The 18788-nt window shown below is 46.1% G+C and overlaps 1 protein-coding gene across 2 annotated transcripts; it reads left to right on the forward strand.

Annotated features, from left to right (window-relative positions):
* Positions 1-1861: 1861 nt before the first annotated feature.
* LOC118629495 (valosin containing protein) lies at positions 1862-18127 on the forward strand. Of its 2 annotated transcripts, XM_036260782.1 has the most exons (17): positions 1863-2140; positions 7222-7333; positions 7519-7691; positions 8771-8913; positions 9449-9579; positions 10635-10766; positions 11772-11874; positions 12498-12631; positions 12711-12846; positions 13419-13531; positions 13968-14132; positions 14222-14344; positions 14591-14803; positions 15278-15586; positions 15855-16010; positions 17127-17281; positions 17466-18127. In XM_036260782.1, exons 1-17 carry the CDS (start codon positions 2124-2126, stop codon positions 17569-17571), a joined length of 2421 nt encoding a protein of 806 aa, XP_036116675.1. In that variant the 5' UTR covers positions 1863-2123; the 3' UTR covers positions 17572-18127. The 2 variants fall into 2 exon arrangements, with proteins under 2 accessions (XP_036116676.1, XP_036116675.1); XM_036260783.1 differs by lacking the exons at positions 11772-11874; positions 12498-12631 and having other exon boundaries at positions 1862-2140.
* The last annotated feature ends 661 nt before the right edge of the window (positions 18128-18788 follow it).

Here is an 18788-nt window from a genome sequence, read left to right on the forward strand (position 1 = left end):
GAAAGCAGGCTTTTGCACTTCCCATTCCTAAAAGCAGAGCCCCAAAGCCCGGGATCCTGTGTGAGTTGACAGAATGAGCGGAGGTGGTTCTGGAAGGTGGAGTAGGCAGACCTCACCTGACAAGAGCAGGTATTTGATTCTTACAGGGGAGAGACAAACAGATTTAGTCTTTCAGAGTAACTTCCCACCTCCTCCTTAATCCCAAATTCTAGAAATTTGAGATTTGACTGTCTCAATCAAATGTGTCTATAGATAGGGATGGAGGATGAATTAGGCTAGCATGCTAACAAAACTGCCCATTGAACATAGTCAGGACTAGCTGGCATTTTGGGCCCAAAAACTTAAACTCAGCATGCAGTTTTCTTGCTGCTTTGGGCTCTCTTGAATCTGCTATATTCTATGGTAACCTTTGAATTTTTTTTTTTTTTTTGTTAATCCTCACTCGATATTTTTTCATTGATTTTTATTTATTTATTTATTTTTTATCCTCACCCGAGGAAATTTTTTCATTTTTTGTTCAGATAGAGTGGGAGGGAGAGAGAGAGAAACATCCACTTGAAAGCTACACATCGAGTGGCTGCCCCCCGCACGACCTAACCAGGACTGGGGACAAACTGCAACCAAGATATGTGCCCTTAGTGGGAACCGAACCTAGGTCTCTCTGGACCGCAGGCTGACGCACTAACCACTGAGCACACCGGCCAGGGCTTTTCATTGATTTTTATTTTTATTTATTTATTTATTTATTTATTAATTTATTTATTTTTTAATCCTCATCCGAGGACATTTTTCCATTTTTTGTACAGATAGAGTAGGAGGGAGAGAGAGGAAGAGAGAGAGAGGGAAACATCGATGTGAAGGGGACACATCGAGTGGCTGCCACCCGCACAACCAACCAGGGCCGGGGACAAACTGCAACCGAGGTACATGCCCTTAGCGGGAACCGAACCCGGGTCTCTCCGGACTGCAGGCGGACGCTCTAACCGCTGAGCCAAACCGGCCAGGGCTTTTCATTGATTTTTAGATTGGGAGAGAGAAAGCGATGTGAGAGAGACACATGGATTGGTTGCCTCCCACAAGACTCAGACCAGGACCAGGGATGGAACCTGCAACCCAGGTACATGCCCTTGACTGGGAACCAAACTTGCAACCCTTTTGGTGGGTGGGACCCCCACATTCTGGCTGTTGAGCAAAACTGGCTAGGGCTGTGGTAGCCTTTTGACCCCCCTCTGGACTTTAATGCCCTCTCTCCTCAAATAATATTAGTACCCAGTGGTAAGAGGAAGCATGTACCTCCAAGCCCTGAAAACCTTGTGGGATTAGGGTTAACCAACCATAGGGTGCAATGACTAGGATAGAGTAGATTAAGAGCTGGGGCGCTAGTGAAATGGTCTGGAGTAGGGGTGGCCTGAGCCAAAATTTTGAAGGAGCAAGGAGAGGGCTTAGGGTGAATCTTCAAGTTTTGGAAGATAGGTGTGTTGGCTATCACTACAACAATATTAGACTAATGTAAAGGTTCAATCCATTGTGCCAGGTTTATCCAGCAAGATAAACAGCCAATGACCTGGAGCCAAGTGGGAGAGTCCGCCTCCAAGGGATTAAACACTCCTTCCGCTAGTCGATCTGGCCCCGTTCCTTTCGTTGATTGGTCGAGAGTACCAATCCGTCGAGGAAGCGCAGTGTTGCGGCCAATTGACGTGGCGTTGCATCTTTGGGGCGGGAGTCGGGTCAAAGCGAATTTTCTGATTGGCTCTGGTCCGTGGGTTACTAGGGAGAGGCGCTGAGAGGCGGGCGGGAGTCCCTAGGGCAGGCGCTGATTGGCTGAGGTGAGAGTACCCTTCTTCCGATGATTCGGCTCTTCTCGGCTCAGTCTCAGTGAAGCGTCTGCAGCCGACGTTTGAGTCGTCGCTATCGCTGCCTCGTCGAGGATCAGGAGCCAACGTCTGCCCGCCCACCGCACGGGTGCCGTTGGGAGGAAGCGAGAGGGGAGCTGCCTACGGGTTTGTCGCCATTGCTCGCCACCCGCCCGGGAGAGCCGAGCCCCAGTCCAGTCGGTCGCCTGCTACCCCTTGTAGCCGTTACCCGCGGGCCGCCACAGTCGCCGGCCGGGAGAGGCGCGCGCCATGGCCTCCGGAGCTGAGTGAGTGTGTATGTGTGCGCGCGCGCCCGCTCGCTGCGGGTGCGCGCACCAGGGGACCCTTCGGCGCTGGGTAGGCCTGGCAGGGCCTGGCCGTGGGCGTCTAAGACTTGGAGACCCGGAAAGAGGGACACAAGGAAGGAGAGAAGAGGAAGGGGGCGACCGAGGGGCCGGCTGGGCCTGGCAACGCACCCGCGCGCCCCCTAGGCGGGATTTGCGTTGGGCCCGGGTCGGGGCCTGGGCCAGATCGTGCTGTGTCATGCAGGCCCTGGCCGGCCTGATTGTCTCACTTGGAACGGCCGTGCCGGCCTAGTGAGGTCTGCGGGCCCACACTGCCGGCGCAGAACCCTGGGGCCTTGGGACGACCCCCTGCGATTCGGCCTACCACCCACTGAAGGCCTTAGGTTCCCGGAGAGCGCAGGCCCCAACACCCTAACTGGGCCCGGTGGGCGTGGACTTTGGGCCCTGTGAAGGCCTTCGGAGCCCAGAGACTTAGGCGGAGGCCGAAGCTGGGGAAGGCCCGACGAGCCCAGGGAAGCTCACCGCGGCACTTTTGGAACCGGGTCTGCTTGGCCCGTGGTTAAGCATCCTATGCCACCTGAGTAGTGAGGGAGAGAGTGAGCCCTGCTCTTCGCTCTGGCCTTCTTTATACTTTAGGCCAGTTGTTACTGATATGAGAAAGCTTTAGTCAGTTTTTCTTGATGTTATGAAATGGACGCAGGGAGAAAGGCACTTTTCCTTTCTCTGCTATTTAAGGTTCTTGCTATGCCTTTGAATCTGAGTTACTATTTTCTGGGCCTTCCTAGATTTCAGCCTTCAAGTGGTGTGAAGGTTAGAATTGCTTTACCTCTTCCAACACACACAGATTGCACCCCCCCCCCCCCAAATTGTAGTGTTGAGAAATTCTGGGCCCTCCACCCCTGAGGAAAGCATCAGATAAAACCTGCCACTTCTGTCCACTGAATTTAGACTCAAGAGCTTCTAGTAAATCATATCTCCCCTAAACCAGGGACACTTAAGAATAAATGGTTTGCACTTCTCCCCAACCAGAGGGTAAATACCTTAAATCACAGCACTCAGGGATACAGATAGCAGAAATCCAATTAGTGCCATTTGCCAACCACACCCAAGGGCAGATGAAGTTAAAATAAATCTCGTTTATTTTATTCATCATAAAGCTGATGAATGTTCTGTTGAAATCCTCCCCTAAACGCCAAGCCTTTGAAACCCCTCAAACAGAGGTCCCAGTGCAGGCTCTCCTGGGAGCACACCTGCACTCCCTCTTCTTCCCCCACAGGCATGCAGCTCCTAAACTCTAAGGGACCCCACAAGGCCTGCAACCAGGGCAGCAATGGGTAGCAGCAATTCTCCCAGACAAACCCCCTGAACCTGTCCCCAAGTCCCCCTTTTCTCTGACTTCTTAGTGAGCCAAAGTAGACCAGCCTAGGCTCATCTCCCCAGCTTTTTCTTGTTTCACTGTCCCCAGCTTTAATAAACGTCCTCTAAAATTCAGCTGGACACGTGCTTTGAAACTTCCTGCAGGAAATCAAGAACCCACACGCTACCTGCTGGTCCTAGGTCGACCCACTCAGGGCCAGGTCCCCTTTCCTGGAACACTAGGGAAACTCTTTTATGCAAATAACCTTCCTGACTTAAAGAAATTTTCGTTTTGTTGGTGTGTTCCTATTTTTCAAGTTTTTGAATCCAGATGAATTATTACTCAGTCACCTATTTAGAAGGACCACTTATTAATACTTAAAATAGTCCCTTAAGTTATCTAGTCAGTCTTTTGTTATCAAGACTAAAATTCAAAAATTCCTGAAACCTGTTATCATAGATGGTTTCTAATCTGTAGGTCATTTTGATGACTCTTCCCTGAACTCCCTCCAAGTCCTCTGTGGCCATTTAGAGTTCTGGAAAGGGCCTGACTTATGCAGAAGACAGTAGGAGGTGTCCCCAAATACAAACTATGATGATGAGAAGCAACAGCCATTTTATTTTTCTCCAGCACCAGTCCTATAGATTAAGCAGAAGGATGGGCCAACCCTTAGAAGGTATTTTGAGGTGTGAGGGAGAGGGAGAATTGATGGGTTTAAACTGCCTTCAGCTGTCACATTGACCATGATTGCCCTCCAGGGTGTTCATAACACTGGGAAAATTTGTCTGCAATTTTATGCCCAAAGTGCCACACTTTTGGGTTGGGAGAGGCAAGTTTAAGCCTAGGAAACTCCACTCTTGGAAGGTAGTTTAAAGGTTATGATTAAAGATGCATCCTATATGCCCTGGCTGGTTTGGCTCAGCGTTTAGAGCATCAGCCACTGGACCAATGGGTTGTGGGTTTAACTCCGGTCAAGAGCACGTACCTCAGTTGTGGTTTGGTCCCTGGCCCTGGTTGGGTTTGTGCAGGAGGCAGCCAGTCGATGTGTCCCTCTCAACATTGATGTTTCTCTCTCCTCCCTCTCATCACTCTATCTGAAGATAAGTAGAAAAATATCCTCGAGTGAGGATTTAAAAAAAAGATGCAACCTATGTGAGAGGGTCAGCAGAAAGTTTACAGTTTTATTAGATGAATGGATTTGTATTTCTCTTGGGTATATCAGGACCAAAAGATATAAAAGCCTCATAACTCTACAGCAGGTATTCTGGAGTCTAGGCATCTCTCTTTTTTTTATTTTGTTTTTTCTTTATTGATTAAAAAAATTTTTTTTAAGAGAGAGAGGAGAGGGAGAGGGAGATAGAAACATCGATGAGAGAACATCGATTGGCCATCTCCTGCATGCCCCTCGTTGGGGATTAGGCCCACAACCTGGGCATGTGCCCTGACCAGGAATTGAACTAGCAACCTCTTGGTGCATGGATTGATGCTCAACCACTGAGCCACACCAGCTTGGTGCATAGGCATCTCTTTTTAAAATATACATTATTGATTTTTTTAGAGAGAGAGGAAGGGAGAGGAAGAGAGTTAGAAACATTAATCAGTGAGAGAAAAACATTAATCATTGATTGGCTGCCTCTTGCATGCTCCCTACTGGGGATCAAGCCTGCAACCTGGGCATGTGCCCTGACCAGGAATCAAAACAGCGACCTTTTGGTCTATGGGTTGATGCTCACTCAGCCACTGAGCCACAATGACTGGACATAGGCATCTCTTTTTATTGCAGGTTCTGAAGATATTTTTAATAGGAATACTATTTTGTCTTGTTTTGTTGACTGCTGTATCCCTGGATCCTAGAACAGTGTGTGGTGTATAATACGTATACTCATTAATTTGTTGAGTGAAAAAATAATTCGTGAGAGACATTCTTTTTTATTTCTTTGCTTCCTCCATTGCCTGGCCTCCCTATTTGGTTAATGTACATGTTTTCCTTAGCCTTAATAAGAGGAGGTAGCTTTAATTTTTTTAATCCTCACCTGAGGATATTTTTACATTTACCTCCAGACAGAGTGGAAGGGAGAGAGAGAAAAAAACATCGATGTGAGAGAGATACATTGACTGGTTGCCACCTGCACAACCCCAACTCGTGCAGGGATGAACTGCAACCGAGGTACGTGCCCTTGGGCGGAATCAAACCCAGGACTCTTTGGTTGACTCTAACTGCTGAGCCAAACTGGCCAGGGCAAGAGGAGATAGCTTTTAGAGGAAGAGCCCACCAATTTTAGTTAGTGAAGGCCAGAGATAAGCTAGATAAGAAATTGGTGCCCGGTAAATGATCTTAATTTCTAGGAAATATTTGAAACTGGACAGTTTAAATTGAGTTTAGACTCAGGCAACCTTGATTTGGGTGAGGGATTTGGATTTGTCCCATGTCTTAGCATTTACTTATTTATTTTATGTATTGATTTTTAAAATTTTTATTTTTCTTGATTTTAGAGGGGGGGGGTAGAGAGATAGAAACATTGATGAGCGAGAACATCGATTGGCCACCTGGGCATGTGGTTGGGTAATACTCAACCACTGAGCCACACCAGCTGGACTTTTTAATTTTTTTTCAATCATCACCCAAGGATATTTCTTTGTTTATCTTCAGATAGTGGGAGGGAGAGAGGGGGAGAGAGAGAGAGAAAAATAGAGAAAAAGAAACATTGATGTGAGAGAGACACATCCAGGGCCAGGGCCAGAGACAATTCACAACCAGGGTATATGCCCTTGACCCGAATCAAACCTGTGACTCATTGGTCCACAGGCCAACACTCTAACCACTGAGCGAAACTGGCTTAGGGCGATTTATTTTTTTAAATCCTCACCTGAGCACCTGCTTAGTGAGAGGAAGGGAGAGAGAGAAAGAGAAACATCGATGTGAGAGAGAAACATTGATCAGTTACCTCCCATATGTGCCCCAACCAGGGACTGAACCCACTACCCAGGTATGTGCCCTGACTGGGAATCTAATGGGCAACCTTTCGGTGTATAGGATGATGTTCAACCAACAGCCACTCCATCTGGGTAGTTTTGGCTTTTTAAACCAATTTCATGGAATTGTGAGTTTTGTTGTTTTGTTTTTATCCTCATCCGAGGACATTTTTCCATTTTTTGTTCAGATAGAGTGGGAGGGAGAGAAAGGAAGAGGGAGAGAGAAACATCAACGTGAAAGGAACACATCTAGTGGCTGCCACCCGCATGACCCAACCAGGGCCAGGGACAAACTGCAACCGAGGTACATGCCCTTAGTGGGAACTGAACTTGGGTCTCTCCGGACTGCAGGCTGCCGCTCTAACCACTGAGCAACCCGGCCAGGGCCATATCTCCTCCTCTTAATCACTATTCTATCCTAAGACTATTTTTATATCTTTAATTTTACTTAATCTCCACTTCTGTTTCATCTTTTTAGGCCATAGTTTTCTGATCCTTGGGCTTTACAACTAGGATACTAGTGCTCAGAATACCAAGAGCTACTGGAATGGGAATTATAATATGTGCTAGATATTACTCTTCATTACCTTGGCTGAATTTTATTTATCTGAGCTCTTGATGTAGGGACAGCTTCATCCATTCACTATTTCTTTCCTAAATGTGAGTTTTAGAAGTTGATGGGGTCCCTGGGACTGGAGTATATGTTGGGACCAACTTCATTTTCTCTTTCTAGTTCAAAAGGTGATGACTTATCAACAGCCATTCTTAAACAGAAGAATCGTCCCAATCGGTTAATTGTTGATGAAGCCATCAATGAGGACAACAGTGTGGTGTCCTTGTCCCAGGTAAGTTAGGTCCACAGCCCAGTTTTTCCTTATTGCACTTAACCTGAGGGCTTTTCCCAGGTTTCTTTTCTCGTTTTTCTTGCAGTGACCACAGATAGAGTGGGGTTTACTGGGAATCCCAACCTCCAGGGCTGCTGCTTATCCCCTGGCCCAGTGACCCAAAGGCCTTAACCTTGTTTCCTCAGCCCAAGATGGATGAACTGCAGTTGTTCCGAGGTGATACAGTGTTGCTGAAAGGAAAGAAGAGGCGGGAAGCTGTGTGCATTGTGCTTTCTGATGACACATGTTCTGATGAGAAGATTCGAATGAATAGAGTTGTTCGGAATAACCTTCGCGTACGCCTAGGGGATGTCATCAGGTGTGTGTGGGGTTCTTGACCCCTCAGGGATGGGAGGCCAGAGGCAGGACTCCTATGAAGGCCTTGGCATCTGCAGGTTTCAGAAGCCTCCTAACCATGGGAAGACTTATGTATCATGGTTGTCTTTGGGTTTTGGTTCTGCCTCTTGGCACTTTAATATCTGCTTCTGCTTGATCTTTGGGACAAATTGGCATTTCTATGACTTTCTTGATGTGCATCCCCCACTCTTTTTTTTATTTACTATAAGAGGTGTAACTTATCACACCTTAGACCCTGGTTAGGATGCCATTTGAGGGTGTGTATCTGCCAAATAACCTCACTACTGTTTGGATTAATGACTTGTATTGGGGCTGGAATGAGGTGGGAGTGTGCGTGTGAAAGTTGAACTCCTAGTAGGTTTTTTAAAGGTCCAAGTTAATCTAAGAGGGGCATACTTGGAGCCAGGCCCAGGAATAGCTGCAGTCTTAGTGATTTTGGACTTAACTTTAGTCAAGAGGCTTTCTCATCATGGAGTTATCTCTAGCTACTGTTACCAAACCACCTGTCACCTGGCCAGTAATACCTTAGGCTTCTGATTCTTTTTTTATAGATTCTAGTTTCATGTAGCCTTTCTGGAGATGCTTAGTCACTTTTTTCAAAGGTTCTCTGACCACTTGGCTGAGATTATTATTATTTTATTTTATTGATTTTTTTTCTAAGAGAGAGGTTGGGAGGGAGAAAGAGAGAAACATCGATGTAAGAGAGGAACATTGATCGGTTGCCTCCCACATGTGCCCTGACCAGGAATCAAACCCACCACCTTTTGGTGTACGGGATGACGCTTCAACCAACTGAGCCACACCAGCAGGGGCAGTGATGCTAATGGCTTCTACTATCCCTCCCTGAGTGTGACCTCTTAGTTCTGCTTGGCTGTTCCTTTGTTCTCGTTCCCACCCTGTCCTCCTGCCTCTCTTCATCTAAAGCCATCCCTGCTTTTTCTCTTTCGCTTGCCATCAGCTCTCTGTGCCAAGCTCTTTCGGATACCCAGTGCTTGGGGCTGCAGTGTGGTTGGTAACGTGGAGTCTGCTTGTCATCCTCAGCATCCAGCCATGTCCTGATGTGAAATACGGCAAACGCATCCACGTGCTACCCATCGATGACACGGTGGAAGGTATCACTGGCAACCTCTTTGAGGTATACCTTAAGCCGTACTTCCTGGAAGCTTATCGACCCATCCGGAAAGGTGAGAGAGAATTCTAGGAACTGAGCTTAAGGACGGCTGTTTGTAGGGATACTTGGTAGTAAACCTTTGAACATCTGTCTCAGTTTCCAATGTATGCATACATGTATACTCTGTCCTTCCCCCTGCCCTCCCTGCCATGCCCCTGTCACCCCATTCCCAGTCCCTGCTCAAGGAGAGTAAGCTTTCTTTTCTTAAATCTCTGGGCTATTTTGGCTTTATAATAGTCCAAAGTGTGTTAATATGTAGCACAGTTCTACTGTTGGTGGGTGTTGTAAAAGCTTGGGTTGCCTGTACCCCAGAAGTCAAAACCATATGGGCTTCTGACAAATCAGGTTGTTCACTGTCCTCTTGAAAGGCAAAGAGACTCTTCACAGATAGCTTCTCCTCTGGCCTGATGCTTAACAGTATCATGGGGGTAGGAAAGAAGGAGGGCAGTATCTAATGAACTTGGCATTCTAGACCCTGGTTCTGATGAATAATTCTCACTTAGTCTTGTTGACACCTCTGACTGCCCTTGTGCTGATTGTTCTCATAGGAGACATTTTTCTTGTCCGGGGTGGAATGCGTGCTGTGGAGTTCAAAGTGGTGGAGACAGATCCCAGTCCTTACTGCATTGTTGCTCCAGACACAGTGATCCACTGTGAAGGGGAGCCTATCAAACGAGAGGTGAGTTCTCTCTCTGATCCCAGTACTGGACTACATGGTTATTAAGTGGGGCTGTCAAGGGGTAGTTATCAAGATGAGGTGCTCTCTGTAATTAAGCTTTTTGCAGAGGTGGGAAATCTCCCAGTTACTTGTTTCTGGGCCTAGGTATTTCTTAGATGTATCTGATACCGGTAATTTTAAAAATCTAGATTGAACCAAAAGGATCTAAGTGGTTGGACTAAATCTTTTTTCTAATTCTCACCCGAGGATATTTTTCCTTTTTTTTTTTTTTTTGTTCAGATACAGTGGAAGGGAGAAAGAGAGAGAAAGAGAAAAAAACATTGATGTGAGAGGGACACATTGAGTGGTTGCCTCCTGCTCGACCCCAATCGGGCGGGGACGAATCACAACCGAGGTGCGTGCCTTTGACTGGGATCAAACCCGAGATTCATTGGTCCACGGGTTGGCGCTCTAACCACTGAGCCAAACAAGCCAGGGTGGTTTGAAGGAGTGATGCTAATGATGGGGCTGGAATGCCCATTTACCAAAATTTCCAGCTTCAGGTCTTAGAGGAACCCTTCCCAGTAAGACTAAGGACAGTGTGAGAGGGGAAAGCTATGCTAGAAATCTTTGTTGGTTTTCGTTTGTTTTTAAATCACTTGATATTTTTCTATTGATTTTTCAGATAGAGTGGAAGGGAGGGAGGGAGGAAAGGAAGGAGTGAGAAACATGAATGTGATAGAGACTCATCAATTGGTTGCCTCCTACACAACCCAACCAGGGTCAGGAATCCAACCTGCAACCAAGGTGGTACATGCCCTTGACCTGGAATCAAACCCGAGGCTCTTTGGTCCACAGGCCGACACTCCAACTGCTAAGCCAAACAAGCCAGGGTGATGCTAGAAATCTTTGCTTTGGGACTTTGAGTTGTCCTTTGAGGCATGGTCCCCTCAGAGGAGAGTCTTTATTTATAGCAGATTTTTTCATACCAGATTGTGGAAGGACTTAAAGAGGCTCAGCTTTTACTAATAGTAGTATTCCTGTCTTCTCCTTTTCTTTGTCTCCTTCATATTCAGGATGAGGAAGAGTCCTTGAATGAAGTAGGCTATGATGACATTGGTGGCTGCAGGAAACAGCTAGCTCAGATAAAGGAGATGGTGGAGCTGCCCCTGAGACATCCTGCCCTATTTAAGGCAATTGGTGTGAAGGTGAGTATCTTGGGCTCTGTGGAATATAGTCTAAGATGGTGATTAACAACTACTTGGTTGTCTGATCCTGGGACTGGTTTACATGATTCATTATTTTCTTTGATTAGAGAAGCAGTAAAAATTTTGGGGGTTTATAAGAGGGTTCTAAATTTATTAAAACTACTAATGGTCTAGAACAGAGAGGGCCAATAAAGTTCTCTGTCACATCTATATGTTACAACTCTTTAAAAACATAAAAGCCATTCTTGTGAACCCTATAAAAAAAATGTCGCCATAGTTTGCCAACCTGTCTAGAAGAGTGCTGGCCAACAGAAGTAGAAATTAAGGAAATTTACAGAGTGTTAAGGGTCCTGAGTCTAAAATATTTGAACTGCTGGTGTAGAATGTAACTTCCCAAACATGTCATGGAATACACTGAAGATGAAATTATTACCCCTTCCCTAGTATGCACCATATAAATAACTTTATCTTCTGTGTGGGCACTTCCCATGTGCTGCCTGTGGATGAGGCCACAGAAAAGACAGCTTCAAAGAGGAAAACTTGTGGTTGGCGGTAAGGAAAAGCATTCTAACATAATAAATCCTGAAGGGTTGTGATTACCAAAGTGATTGAGTCCCTGGCAACACTTTTAACTAAGCTGGTCCGTGGCCCTTGGTCTATCAAAAGTCAAGCCCTTGGCCGAATGGCCCTTTGTTTTTGCCTAATGCCAAGATCTTTAGACTCACTCACAGTAGTTTTTTTAGGGTGTTTTCTCTGCTCTTAGTCTTTTATGCAAGCTGTAATCATAAACGTCAGCCTTCTATCAGTATTTTCTCCGCTGATAAAGAGGAGTGAGTGTGACCTGAAGTAAACTATCTTCCTAGCAGCTGTGGCTGAGGACTCAATCTTATTGGTGTCAGGGTTGAGCTACTCTCGATAGAACCCTATTTAAGCCATGTTAGGGTGGATGGGGTTGGGAGAAGGTGGGAGTCTGAACCTAATCGCACTCTCTCTACTGGTCCTCAGCCTCCTCGGGGAATCCTGCTCTATGGACCTCCTGGGACTGGGAAGACCCTGATTGCTCGAGCTGTGGCAAACGAGACTGGGGCCTTCTTCTTTTTGATCAATGGTAGGCAACTTGGACCCAATTCTGAGTTGAGCATGATCCAGTCTTGTGATCTGGATAAATCATGGACACATTCATTTGCACACATAGCCTTGTGTACACTTTAGCATCTTTTTTCTGCTGGAGTACATTATAGAAAAATAAGCAAAAAGGGGAAGATAGTTTACTCTTGTGCCCCCAATCTTTTCTCCTTTGAGAAAGATTACAGACAGGCTAAAAACATTTAGAGAGGTGTAAGTTACAATGGGAAATCCAAAAGTCTATATTTTATTACACAGGGTTTGGGGGAAGGTCAACTGGCTCTTTAAGAATGATATTTAGCTATTAGAGGTCCTTCTGGGATGCTGCTTCTCCTGCTGTGGCCAGAGGTCCCAGAGCATCTTTCATCTTCCAACTTTCAGTTCAACTGTGAGATAAGTGTACTGAATGCCTTGGCTTCTCTCTAGTCTGGCCTGTTGGCTGTCCTGGGATAGTGACTAATAGAGGCTGTGAAAAAGTAGGCAGAGCTAACCTATCACCTTCTCACCCAGGACCTGTCTCTGGGCTTGGCAAACAAAATACCTGATTTCTTTGGGGAATGAGGAAGGATATAGTTTTGTCATTGCCTCTATTGTGTATCCTTTCAGGTCCTGAGATCATGAGCAAGTTGGCTGGTGAGTCTGAGAGCAACCTTCGTAAAGCCTTTGAGGAGGCTGAGAAGAATGCTCCTGCTATCATCTTTATTGATGAGCTGGATGCCATTGCTCCCAAAAGAGAAAAAGTAGGACCTTAACCCGGGGGATTAGTGTGGGGTTAAAAGGTCTTGACTTCACTCCTGACCAGATATCCTGTCCTGACAGACCCATGGGGAGGTGGAACGGCGTATTGTATCACAGTTGTTGACCCTTATGGATGGCCTAAAGCAGAGAGCACATGTGATTGTCATGGCAGCAACCAACAGACCCAACAGCATTGACCCAGCCCTACGGCGATTTGGTAAGGACCCTAAATTTCTTTAAACTCTCCTTGCTCATAGAGAGATTATAGCTGTACTTGGCTTAATCTTTTTTAATTCCATATCTGTCCTTTAAGTCATCTAATCCTGCTCATTTTTTTTCTCTTTCTACTGAATTATTAGATAGAGTGGGAGGGAGGAAGGGAGGGAGGGAGGGAGAAAGAAACATCAATGTGAGAGAGCCACATCAACTGGTTGCCTCCTGCACAACTTGACCAGGGCCTGGGACGAACTGCAACCTAGGTACATGCCCTTGACCGGAATCAAACCTGCAACTCATTGGTCCATGGGTTGACGCTCTAAACACAGCACAACTGGGCAGGGCCTGCTTGTTTCTTGAGGCTTTTTGTAGTGATGGGGCACAGGGATCTTATCTAGGGTGACCAGCTGTCCTGATTTGCCTGAGACTAAGGGGTTTCTCAGGACATGGGACTTTGAGTGCTAACATCAGAACAGTCCTGGGCAAACTAGGATGGTTGGTCGTGTTAGGCCTATTCCTTCTTCGCTCTGCACCAGAAATGAGCCCTGTCTATGTTCACACACTGTCCCACAGGTCGCTTTGACAGGGAGGTAGATATTGGAATCCCTGATGCTACAGGACGCTTGGAAATTCTTCAGATCCATACCAAGAACATGAAGCTGGCAGATGATGTGGACCTGGAACAGGTGGAGTAGTGATGAGGGCTGGCCAGAAGTTTTAGGATATCTATTTCCAGGCAGTTGAAGGGAACTGGCTAGGAATATAAACTTAAGATTTTGATTTTGGGCAGGGAAAAGGAAGTGATTTTAGATTGAACCCAGGAAACTGGAGTTGGCATGTTTCTTGGTTGACACTGTATTAGAGTAAACCAGAATTTTGGGGGAAGCTTCATTTCCAGGCTCCAAGTCCAGATTTAAATACTTAAAATCTTTAAAAACAAACAAACAAACAAAAAAAAAAAACACCTTAAAATCTTGCCAGTGAAAAGACTACTGGCATGTGTCCAGATAAATGGGAGGACCCAGAAAGAGAAGTCAGGGAGAGGGGCCAGGATGCTGTTTTTGCCTTCCTAAGGCAGCTAAGTCTTAGTGATAGGATAGTAAGTAGATCTTCTATCTGCAGGTAGCCAATGAGACTCATGGGCATGTGGGTGCTGACCTAGCAGCCTTGTGCTCGGAGGCTGCTCTGCAAGCCATCCGAAAGAAGATGGACCTCATTGACCTAGAGGATGAAACCATTGATGCTGAAGTCATGAACTCCCTGGCAGTTACTATGGATGACTTCCGGGTAAGGACTACATTCACATCTTAGGTCCACATGTGTAATTTGATGCCTTCCCTGGAGAATCTCATCCCCAGTTTTTCTTCCCTTTTTAGTGGGCCCTGAGCCAGAGCAACCCATCAGCATTGCGGGAAACTGTGGTGGAGGTGCCACAGGTAACCTGGGAGGACATTGGGGGCCTGGAGGATGTCAAACGTGAGCTTCAGGAACTGGTTCAGGTAGGGTATCTTGGTTCAGAGTGAGTCACTGCTTAGGTACTTTGTAATTGAGCTGATTAGTCTTGGGGTATTGGCACATTCATTGCAGGAATTGTGAGAATAATTCAGAAACAGGTTTGAGGCACTAAGGAGCCTGCTAGAGAACCTGTATCTTACACCATGGGATGGTGGGGGTAGACTTCTGTTTTGTTAGGTTTCTTTCAAACTGTAGGTATATCCCTGAACCCTTTTTCTTTTTCATTCTAGTATCCTGTGGAGCACCCAGACAAATTCCTCAAGTTTGGCATGACACCCTCTAAGGGAGTACTGTTCTATGGACCTCCTGGCTGTGGGAAAACCTTGCTGGCTAAAGCCATTGCTAATGAATGCCAGGCTAACTTCATCTCCATCAAGGGTCCTGAGCTGCTCACCATGTGGTTTGGGGAGTCTGAGGCCAATGTCAGAGAAATCTTTGACAAGGTGAGCTATAAGCAACTGGGCTCTCTATTCACTTGCTTGGAGGCAAGGTAGAGAAAGAGGTTGTTTCTTTGGGAAAGTTAAAAACACCTCATTCTGGCCCTGGCCGGTTTGGCGCAGCGGTTGGAGCGTCGGCCTGCGGTACTGAGAGACCCGGGTTCGGTTCCCGCTAAGGGCACGTTCCTCGGTTGCAGTTTGTCCCCGGCCCTGGTTGGTCGTGCGGGTGGCAGCCACTTGATGTGTCCCTTCACATCGATGTTTCTCTCTCTCTCTCTCTTCCTCTCTCTCCCTCCCGCTCTGTCTGAACAAAAAAAAAATGGAAAAATGTCCTCGGGTGAGGATAAAAAATAAAAAAAAAACAAAAAAAACCCACCTCATTCTGGCAGTACAGCTGGGGCAATGAAGGTCACTTTATTTTCTTTCTCAGGTCTGAGATCCAGTTGTGCTAATGCTTGAGTCCATCTGTCCCTCCCACAGGCCCGCCAAGCTGCCCCTTGTGTACTGTTTTTTGATGAGCTGGATTCAATTGCCAAGGCCCGTGGTGGTAACATTGGAGATGGTGGCGGGGCTGCTGACCGAGTTATCAACCAGATCCTGACAGAAATGGATGGCATGTCCACAAAAAAGAATGTTTTTATCATTGGCGCCACCAACCGACCTGACATCATTGATCCTGCCATCCTGCGACCTGGTCGCCTTGATCAGCTCATCTATATCCCACTTCCTGATGAGAAGTCCCGTGTTGCCATCCTCAAGGCCAACCTACGCAAGTCCCCAGTGGCCAAGGCAGGTGCAAGATCATGGGCCAGGGGGACTTCTATGAGTCCTCAGGCTAGTGGAGTGCTGTTTGGTTCCCAGACGAGGTTTCATGGGCATTTCTGGGGTTTGGGTTGTAAAGGGAAGATGGAAGATTTGAGGGTATTGGGATAATCTAGAATCGGGAATAAAACAGTGGTGAGAAATGGGATGAATTGGAAGTGCTTGAGTAGCTCAGAGATGTGTTTGTGTATCATGGGAGGAGAGACTAAATGCTAAGGTACTCTGTTACTTTTAGGATGTGGATTTGGAGTTCTTGGCTAAGATGACTAATGGCTTCTCTGGAGCTGACCTGACAGAGATTTGCCAACGTGCCTGTAAACTGGCCATTCGTGAATCCATCGAGAGTGAGATTAGACGAGACCGAGAGAGGCAGACCAACCCATCAGCCATGGTGAGTTTGCATCCTTTCCCCAGATGTGCCAGTTGTGGGGATCCAGGGGGCAGTCTCCACCATTCCCTAGAAGAGTGTAAGGTTTTCGAAAGGTCATCTGACTTAGGCATTTAACAGGGTATCAAAGAGAAAGAAGAACTGGGGGTTAACACCTTCAAGTCTTGAATTATAAAGGCTGTGAAGTAGACTCCATAAGGGAAATTGAAGTATGATCATGCAGGTGAACAAATAGAGCAAGGTTTAGAACCATGATAGTCCCACGGGCCTCCTAAAATTAAATGCAAATTTTGTTGTGTGAGTGTAAGCTCCATAATGATAGGTACTCCATATCATCTTGCCTGTTTCCCACTGTGTTGTAACACATGTTAGAGAATGGATGGATGGGTTAATGGATGGCTTTCTCTACCTTTTGGAGGGGGGTCTGTGACATCCCACCTGTCTTCCATAAAAGTTTAACTACTACTGATAAACTAATCCTAGCAGTCTCATTAGTCACAGCAATTGGAATGGCTTCTCAGTAGAAGAGATAGGGTTTGAGCTGGGCTGTTAAAGGGAGAGTAGAATTTGGATAAAATAAGCAGCCCAAATAACTTGCTATAAAGTAGGATTACAGAAATTGGGAAAACCTGGGCAAATTTACTGAAAGTGAGGCCACTAAGTAAGGTGTAATTAAGATGTGGTAAACACTGAGAGCCATTGACTTTTTTTTTTTTTTTTTTTTTTAATTTGGGTTTACTGCAGCATAATTTACGTATAGTAAAAATTCACCCTTTTTAGGTACACTATTTACCTACTTTCCAAAAATGTGTGTAAGTCCTATAACTACTACCACAGTAGAGATAGAAATTTTTGTCATCCTAAGAAGTTCCCTTGGGCCACTTTAGTCCATTTTTTGTTTTTTTTTTCCACCACCCTAAGCCACTGGTGTGATTTCCGTGCCTGTAGTTTTGCCTTTTTCAGGATGTACTGACAGGTTTTTAAGCAGGGCAGTCACTCAGTTTTAGAAAGATTGGCTTAGTGACTTACTCAGGTTGTATTGAAGAGGCAGGAAGGCCAGGGAAGGGATCCAGGCTGGACTTTAATTACCCTAGTGGTCTGTGTTTACCAACCCTACAGGAGGTAGAAGAAGATGATCCAGTGCCCGAGATCCGCCGAGATCACTTTGAGGAAGCCATGCGCTTTGCCCGACGTTCTGTCAGTGACAATGACATTCGAAAATACGAAATGTTTGCTCAGACACTTCAGCAGAGTCGGGGCTTTGGCAGTTTCAGGTAACTAGGCTACAGTGGGCAATGCTTAAATTGTCTTGGTAACTGCACAACCAAGTTAGTGGGAGTCCTAAGTTAGAGGCTAGAGGGGTAGTTGTAAAAATCCTATACAGGTTCTATCCTAATCTCCCCTCCCTCCCCCCCTTTTTATATTTTTATTTATTTTGTTTTGCTTTTGTGCACACAGATTCCCTTCAGGAAACCAGGGTGGAGCTGGCCCCAGTCAGGGCAGTGGAGGCGGCACAGGTGGCAGTGTATACACAGAAGACAATGATGATGACCTGTATGGCTAAGTGGTGGTGGCCAGTGTGCTTCGAGCTGGCCTGGCTGGACCTTGTTCCCTGAGGGCGGGGGCGCTTGCCCAGGAGGGACCAGGGGTGCGCCCACGGCCTGCTCCATTCCTCAGTCTGAACAGTTCAGCTACAGTCAGACTGGACGGGGTTTCTGTTGCAAAAAAAATACAAAACAAAAGCGATAAAATAAAAGCGATTTTCATTTGGGAGGCGGAGAGTGAATTACCAACAGGGAATTGGGCCTTGGGCCTATGTCATTTCTGTTCTAGTTTGGGGCAGTGCAGGGGTCCTGTGTGGGTGTGAACCAAGGCACTACCGCTATTCCCCACCGTAAAGCATCTGCACTCAGTGCTTCTGGAGCCCTCCCTTCTTCCCCCTACCCAACCTGGGCTGGAGGGTGAAGGGCTACAGTTGCTGGGTGTTTCTATAGAGAGTAGGTTGATTTTATTTTACATGCTTTTGAGTTAATGTTGGAAAACTAATCACAAGCAGTTTCTAAACCAAAAAATGACATGTTGTAAAAGGACAATAAACGTTGGATCAAAATGGAGCCTGAGTTCTGGCCCCTGTGCCTGTTTCTTTTTCTGGGAAGGGCCTTGGGCTACCCTTCACTGCCAAGGCATTCTTCCAAATGTGAAATCCTGTAAGATTGTGCTCTCTTCCCCTCCAGATTTATATTGGTATGATACTGCTGCTTAGCCCCACGTCTGCAGTACCCATGTCTGCAGTATCACTGGATAGGACTGTGGTAGATGGAGGATAGCCTGATGGAGTTCCAGATATGGACAATGTGACATCCTTAATGTACATTTGAGGTGGGTGGTAAGGCTAGGTCTGCAGAGAGTTCCTTTTTCCTGACCAAGAACTGGATTGGGTACCCTCCAAATATCTTAGGGTTGCAGAAAATAGTCTGTCTAGAGGTGGATATTCTTTTGGTGCATCAAAAAATCCCAAACATTTATGCTCTGGTTGAGGATTACTTATTGTGCCCACCTTTATATTATGTTATTTGTATTATAAAAAAAAAAGTTTTTTCTAATATAAAATTCTAGTATTGGATGTGTTTTTTTTTTTCTAAATTAAACATCCTCCCTGCTCTGTTTTTCAGATGATTGCTTGCATAGTTTCATCCAGGTATAGAGGGTCCTCTTCTTCAGCAGCTACCATCATAAATCATTTGTGCTTCTGGGGTCAGTACCATGATGCCTTACCCAAAG

The sequence above is a fragment of the Molossus molossus genome, unplaced genomic scaffold (genome assembly GCF_014108415.1).
Source record: "Molossus molossus isolate mMolMol1 unplaced genomic scaffold, mMolMol1.p scaffold_m16_p_14, whole genome shotgun sequence".
Classification (NCBI taxonomy): Eukaryota; Metazoa; Chordata; class Mammalia; order Chiroptera; family Molossidae; genus Molossus; species Molossus molossus.